The sequence below is a fragment of the Hipposideros armiger genome, unplaced genomic scaffold, assembly GCF_001890085.2.
Source record: "Hipposideros armiger isolate ML-2016 unplaced genomic scaffold, ASM189008v1 scaffold_22, whole genome shotgun sequence".
NCBI lineage: Eukaryota > Metazoa > Chordata > Mammalia > Chiroptera > Hipposideridae > Hipposideros > Hipposideros armiger.
Window position 1 is genome coordinate 619,810 of NW_017731372.1, and position 7,981 is coordinate 627,790.

The following is a 7,981-nucleotide window of genomic DNA, read 5'->3' on the forward strand; positions in this document are numbered from 1 at the left end:
CTTTTCTGAGTATACGCAGCCAGCTAAACTGAAATGAACAAGGAAGAAGAAAGTGTATGTCTTACCATGTCAGTAGTCATCACTTTTGTTACAATGTGTGTTATAGCCTTTCCAAAGTCTCTTTTTCCTTTCCTACGCCTCAGAATTCTTGGAAAGAAAGGTCCATGAACTCTAGAATTGAAAACATTCATGATTAAATTAACATGAAAAGGATTCAACCTATATACTTCCTTAGAAAATAAGCAGCTCTGAGAAAGAGGTTTCACTAAATTTAAGCTCCTTAAGAGCAACAAGCAACTTGAGAGCAATGAATAAAGTATTTTAGGTAACTGAGTGTTGAAACCTTTGATCTTTTCATTTTAATCGTTTGTACCTGAAATCTGCACACAACCCACCACCACACTTAATACCTCAATCACTTCAACTTTTCAGTACAGTGGGAAATTTTCCTGATTGTATGTTCATCATCCACTAAATTATAGATCCCCACAAAGCAGAGGTGGGTTATGTCTGTGATACTGAGGCATAAAAATGTTTTGGACATGCCTAATTTTAGATACTATGTTCAATCAACAGATTGCTTTGTTTCAAAAGATAGGGTTTCCATAGAGCTAGTTGGCAGTTGGCCTCCTGGAGGTACAATTCTAGCTTCTCTCTTAGTTGCTTTTATATTGTTTGCTATTCAGCACGTGTAATTAATTCAATTCTTTCTCTCTGTCTGCTTTTCTTTACAGTTCCTGTTTCCTAGCGCTTAATCATTTGTCATCAAAAGAAAGAAAAAAATTTGAGTCTAACTTTTATCGTTACCATCAGCTGAAGGGACTCTCCTTTTCCAATGGATGTAGATTTACCACTAATCTTAGATGTCATCTTTGGGTTCTCTTTAGCACTTTGATTATTGTTTGATGTTAATGGGAGGCAGTTTTAGTAACAATATTTTTCAGCTCATAATTATCAAATATTTTTATGAAGCTTAAAATTTCAGGACACTGGTTCTAAGGATTTACCATACAAGTTATTAAAATTTGAATTCCAACATACTAGCAATGTCCTCCAAAGCAAAAGTTTCATTTACCATTTCAAAATCAAACCCACTCAGCACTTTTGTACCTCTTTCAGCAAGTGGCTTTGAAATTGAGAAGAATGACTCAAACATTTTTTTCCCCTGTACCTGATGAGTAGCTGCTCAAAGAGTAAAGCATCCTACATTCAGGAAGTGACAAGTGATCATGCAATCCCAGTTTTAAAATCAAAGGTATATATCTATTTTTTAATCAAATTTATTAAGGTATAATTAAATTACGTACACTCATTTTAAGTGAACCATTTCATGAAGTTTCACAAATGTATACACCAATTTAGCTCAATCACAATAATCAAGACATAGGGCATTCCCATCACACTCAGCATTGTATCTGTCAACTCATTGTCAAACCCAAGGTCACCAAGTTTCTCTCCTGTTTTATTTTAGAAGTCTTGTAGTTCTGTTTTATGTTTCGGCCGATGGATCACTTTGAGTTACTTATGTGAAAGTTTTTTTCTTGTTGTAAGGATAGTAATGATAACTCACACGCTCTTTACATGTCAGAGCTGGATCTGGAAGTCCTTTCCTATAGCTTCCATTTCCCAGTTGAGATTTTCCAATGTTAACACCATATTTTCCTTTAATTCTTTAGACATATTTATGATAATAGCTGATTTGAAGTCTTTGTCTGATAAATCCAACATCTGGACCCACTAAAAATCAGTTTATGCTGTCTTTTTTCCTGAGTATGGATCTGATATTCTGGTTTCTTGGCGTGTCTATTAATTTTTTGTTGAACGTTAGAGATTTTGGATGATATATTTTAATAATTCTGGATTGTGTTATATGCTTCTGAGGATTGTTAGTCTTGTATTTTACCAGGCAATTAACTTGCCTGGTCTCCCTTGAAGAATGCAGCAGCTGACATCTCTGCTCATTTCTCTCAACTTCCGGGTTCCTTGTAGCACAGTTCCCAGATTTGTCTGCCCCACCAATGCTAGCATACTTTATCAGTGGTCAACCAAGGATTTGGGCAGAGTTTATGCTCCATTTTTAGATAGCCCCCTTTTGCAGCATTTTTACTTTCAGGATATCCCACCTAAATTTCTAGCTGCTCTGCCAGCCCTGAACTCTGTCCTTTGTCACCTTGAAATGGACTGCATTTTTTTTACTGCTAGTGCTATAGGAATTGGTGATCACCCTCAGCCCAAAGAGCCACAAATTCCCATTTCTTTCTCATTCCAAGAATAAATCCATTTCAAGCATAAACTTTCTGGTTGCCGCCTGCTTTTGGCCATTTCATAGTGCCTTCAAATAGTTGAATACTTTTAATATATTTTGTTCAGATTTTGTAATTGTGATCTATGGGAAGGTTTGACCAATTAACTCCACCATTCCCAGACCTATGATTATAATGTTAAGATGAGAGAACTCTGCATTGCCCTAAGACATTAGAATCTAAAATCTAGTGATAACTTGTATTCAAATTCAGTTTTAGTTGAATCTGCATTTCTATCAGTGGATTTCAAAAATCTTATCTGTACTGATTTTCAAAGAAACTCGAGGGTTTTGTCACACAGGAATCCCAATAATAAGGAAACATCAAAAAGAGGCACTAGAATGGGATTCTTAGTGATTAAAAAAATAGGTCAAATTTGAAAGAAAGTACAAAAAGAAAACATGTAGGTTAACAGTTAAAGATTAGACAAGTAAAATATGACTCAGAATTCCTAAGGCAGAGAATGAGAAAAGGTAGAACACAAAAGAAGGGGTTTAACAATTTAGTATGAAAGAAGTCCTTTGGTTCCATTCAAGATTTTCCACTAATTTAAGGAACATGAGCAAGAATTTCTGTTCCCTCTCTATTTAAAACAAAGACAGAAATATGTGTATTTTACTTTACCATGATGTAAAAACATTTTAATTTTTAAGTGTTCTGGAGAATGATGCTGGTTAAATCTACATTGTTTTATCATCAAAAACAACATCAATTTATGTTGGTTAGGAGAGCAGAAATTATGAGGCAGCCAAATTAGTCAACGCTCTCTTTACTTTGCATATTATATGTGGAGGAGGTCCACCTCCTTGCTTATGCTTTGGCCAACATCAAAAAGGGAAAGATAAAAGGTAAGGAAAGGACTAGATTTATGAAATCTGTTTCATCAAAGAAATTATTTCCGGGCCGGACAAATGGCTCAGTTGGTTAAGAGTTCGCTCAAGAGTGCGAGCTCTGAGCAACAGCAGTTCGAGTCCTGGCCTGAGTTGAGCTGCCGCTGAGTTGCCAACAGGCGGCAGGATGGCTCAGCTAAAAACAAAAACAAAAAATTATTTCCGTCAATTCAGCTCATAGAAAAATAATGTTCCAACCCTGGCAGTTGCACTTTGTGCTTATCTCATAAATTGGACATCTAATATTATAATCATTTCAATCGGGGTAACATACCAAAGTTAAGTGATATGATAAAAGAATGACCATGTAACCTTTTTGTTTCCATTTAAAATAGAGCAAATTATTACCGGAGGCGTAAATCTTCCCACATCTTCAATAATCCGCAGAGCATTACTATCTCGTAGTATTTTTTCCAGCATTCAACAGCCTCTGCCGCAGAGGGGTCTTCTTTAATATTGCTCTGATACTCAATGAGCTCCACACGCTTCTTTTTATATTTCTCCAGAGTTTTTTTGAAACGTTGTGCAATAGGACCCGGTATTGTTCCATCCTGTATATCACACCACCTGAAAAGTATCAATAGAGTTACAGTGTTTCTCTTAGATAAGGTGCTGAATATGATTTTCACTATACTTACAAATTAATTCTTTCTTCAATCAAAGCGGTATAATTCTCACAACTTTCTTCATCATCCCAGTCTCTCCAAAGGAAGTCATAGAAAAACCTGTGATAAAATCAAATTAGGATGAAAGTGCTCAAAAATAGCAAGTACCACGTTTAGAATTAAAAAGACATTCTGATGTCAGAAGTCTTTACATGAATCTTAATTCTTAAGAAAAAAATTTTTTAATGACCTTTCAATGAATTAATAGTAAAGGTAAACTTTAAAAATTAGGTTATCTGGATTCTAGGTTACTACAGATAAGATAATGTTTTTTGAAGTGGAACTGTAAATTTCAGATTCCAGATTTCATAGATTTTGGTTATTTTGTTCACCAAAAAAATAATCCTTAAGATATAATCAGATTTGTATATTAAGGGGAGGAAAGCATTAGAAAAACATAAACATGCCCCAGGATATTCTGTATTAAGTTTATGGATAGCTTCTCTCAAATTGTATCAGCTTGTTAGGAAGCAATCATAATGTGAATGATGACCTCTAGTATTTGTAATGCCCTTAAATGGGAAAAATGAAATCTGATACAGTTAAGATGCTTAAATATGAACAGAATTTAATATTATCTGTAGACTTTTTTAAATTCAACTTTTATAAAATGCAAGACTGAAAAATAGCACATTTTTCATTGCCCATATATAATATGTTGCAAGAGAATGTTTTAACTGAAAGAGTTCACAATATGCTCATTAAAAATGGACAAATTGAATTCAGCAGTGAGTAAAAATTAAATCAATAAATATTCATAAAGCGCTTATATGAACAAAACTTACATATTAAATTTTTGACTATGATAATTGTAACTTTCAGAAGTAAAAGCTCCAATACCTTACAACTTCCAAGGCCAAAGCAATATCCTGTGAATCAGAATCTTGTCGTTCAACAGGGTACACTTCCAAGAGAGGCACATTATACTCTAGTTCTTCTAAAACCTCATCAACCAAATCCCTTGGAATATTTGAAATGTTAGAAGAAAAAGGCTCAGCAACAGAAACAGTAACTTTGAAACAAGACGATGAGCTTTGGTGTGGTTTACAAGTTACCTAAAATAAATATTATAAAATGTATGATTACAAATGAAAGTAAAACCACAAGGATTTTTTCTCATATATGAGCTACTTATAAAATTTCTTCTTTTAAATACTTTATTTCTCTAGCAATCAATATATAGAATAATTACAGCTCAATATTACATAAAATATCAACATAATTTTCCAAACCCCTTTTCTTAAACACATTAGTTTTTCAGGTTCATGAGCGGAATTGCATATCTCCTACATTATTTATTTCTAAGTTTGAGTTGCCAGACTTTTGGATTTTATAGAACAGCAGTATTTTAAAAGGTTCTTTTGGACAAATTTTGCCATGAAAGGACACAAACAGTAAATCCTTAATTTGAAAAAATTTAACTTTATAAACAACACACTGTTGTGTTTACTTGGCTCATTTCACCACGATATAGTGATAACCGCCAGCACTTGCCTGAAAATCAGTGCTTGAGAACCAGAGTCAACAGTACTGTTTCTTGAAGATGACATCCATTAACTTCCTGAGAGGGGTACACTGGACACAACTTTTGAGATCACACGTAATTGAAAACGTCTTTTTTTCTACTCTTATGTTCTTTCCATGGCTCCTTCCATGGGTACTCCATATATCAGTATCTTTAGGTCTTTTCTTTTGAGCGGATCCTAGAAACACCTGCCTGCTCCCATGCCTAGAGAGATATGCCTTAGCTGCCTGTGTTCTAGAAGTAGAGTCAGGGTAGAAGGCAGAGCATTCCAACATTCAGTGCCAGCAAACTTTCTTATTCCCTTCTCAATGGGATACGCCCGTTCTAAACCATGCTTCTCAAGCCAGCTTCTTAAATCTGTAGGTTTATGTCTTTTGCCAAATTTGGGGAATAGCCATTATTTCTTTGAATATTTTTTCAGGCCTGCCTTTTCTTGTCTCCTTCTGGGACTCTGAAGACATGAATGTTAGGTTTTTGTTATAGTCCAACATGTCCCTGAGGCTCTGTTCTTTTTTTTTTTTTCAGTCTATTTTCTCTCTGGGGTTCAAGTAATTTCTGTTTCTGTCTTCAATTCATTGATTGCTTCCTCAGACTTCATTCTGCTCTTGAACACATCCATTCAGTTTATTTCAGTTATTGTGCTTTTTTAGTTCTAAAACTTTTGTTTTTCTTTATATCTTTCATTTGTTTGCAGAGATTTTGTTTCTTTGCTGAGATTGTTATTTGTTTCACATGGGTTCATAATTACTCATTGGTGCATTTTGTGATGACTGCTTTGAAATCCTTGTCGGATAATTCTAACATCTGTGTCATCTCAGTGTTGATGTCTATTGTTTTATCCCATTCAAGTTAAGATTTTCCTGGTTCTTAGAAATGATTGAGAAGTGATAGAAAGTGATTTTCTATTGAAGCCTGGACATATTATGGTATGAGATTCTCAATCTTATTTAAATCTTTTATCGGTCCTCCCTGACATCAGTCTGATGCAGAAAGGGGGTTGCCACCTTGGTACTGCCAGATGGGGATGGGAGTCCAGGTTCTCCACTCAGCCTCTCTTAACACTGGGGTGGGGTTTGGCGGTGGGGGGGTTCTTCGTTACTGCTGTTCACAGGTGGGAGTTCAGGTTCCCCATTAGGCCTCCACTGATACCACCCTGGCTGAGAGAGGAACACCTCATTACTGCTCCCCGTTGTCTTCACTGATGTCATTGTTGGGGGGGGGGCAGGGGTGCAAGTCCTGATTCTCCACTTGACCTTTTCTAACACCACCTTGCAGGGAGGGGAAGGAATCCCTCATTACTGGAGGAGGGAGTCCAGGGTTCTCACCAGGTCTTCTCTACCACCGCTGTGACAGTGGGGTTCCTGTGCCTCCATACAGCTTGGCAAAGGTAGTCTCTATGATTGAAAACAGGCCATTGTCTTTCTGTAAAAATACCACTAGCTTCTCCACAGGACACAGAATTGAATTGCTTTCAGGTAGTGTGCATTGTAATGAGTTTCAAATGCAAGTTCTCTGTGACCAAAACTACAGGTTTGAAATATCTGTGGCAGGGCTACCATTTGTGCTTGTAAATGTTAATTTCTGTACAAGGCTAATTGACCTTTAAGGGAATCAAATTTATAACATCGACTATGCCACAATATTTAACCTACAGACATAAGATAAGCAAAATCTTACCAGATGAAGGCTTGAAAGTTGATGTATTATATTAAAAGGGTACTTTTCATGGGAAAAATTTTCAAATTTTATTGATAGTTTTCCGATCCATTTTTTTCTTTCCTAATCTAATTAAATCTTATAATTCAGGTAAATTAAGATTAAAGGGAAATGATAGAAAAAGAAGGCCCAAACTTGTTAAAGCCTAAATTACTAGTTTTTAAGAAATGTGCTTTTATTATTTTTGTTATTTTAACAGTTAAAACTAGGCTAATAAATACTGTCTGCTACTACTAGATTCCATTTAATAACTATTTACAGATAAATGACTGTAATATCCCCCCTTAGAAACTTAAAATACAAGAACATTTTTGTCAACTTCTGTTTAAGTATCAAAGCCCAAAATTAATAAGGTAATAATTTGGTCTTAAAAAGAACTGATAATTTCGCTTAAAAGATCAGGTAAAAAATTTTCACCTCAACCAGTATACCAACAAAAGGGATGGAAGCTTCTTCATATTTGACAAAGAATAGTTCAGGATTAGTCTTCCAGACTCCAAGCCATTTGTCTTTCAACTTTAATTTTTCTGACAGGTATTTACTCATAGCCTCATCAGCATCTTCTGCCTAGCAAAAGAAAACAGTATGTATGTATACACACAAACACACACACATATATATATATGAAATTCTAGATTTATATATTTTTTTATAGATTTCTATTTAAATATGGAACCAATACATCCTTAAAAATTAAACCTGGAAAATAGTAGATTTTAACTGAATCTATAATGGAAAATATAAACATTAAAAAATTAAAATAAACTTAAAAGAGATCTGTTCACTCAATAGATCAATAATTCTGAGATGAGACATCTAATTATTTGTCTTAAGTAATTTGTTTTATTAATCCACTGAGCAGAAAGAACTGTAATTATACAT

The 7,981-nt window shown here is 34.8% G+C and overlaps 1 protein-coding gene across 2 annotated transcripts in view; it reads right to left on the minus strand.

Moving 5' to 3' along the window:
- Positions 1-7,981, minus strand: part of SHCBP1L (SHC binding and spindle associated 1 like) — a 29,704-nt gene that overhangs the window by 11,629 nt on the left and 10,094 nt on the right. For both annotated transcript variants that reach the window (XM_019635438.1, XM_019635439.1), the window contains exons 2-6: positions 7,517-7,666; positions 4,699-4,913; positions 3,832-3,918; positions 3,542-3,760; positions 66-171 (exon numbers count right to left, since the gene is read on the minus strand). In XM_019635438.1, coding sequence (XP_019490983.1) covers positions 66-171; positions 3,542-3,760; positions 3,832-3,918; positions 4,699-4,913; positions 7,517-7,666 — 777 coding nt within the window. The remainder of the gene's footprint in view (positions 1-65; positions 172-3,541; positions 3,761-3,831; positions 3,919-4,698; positions 4,914-7,516; positions 7,667-7,981) is intronic.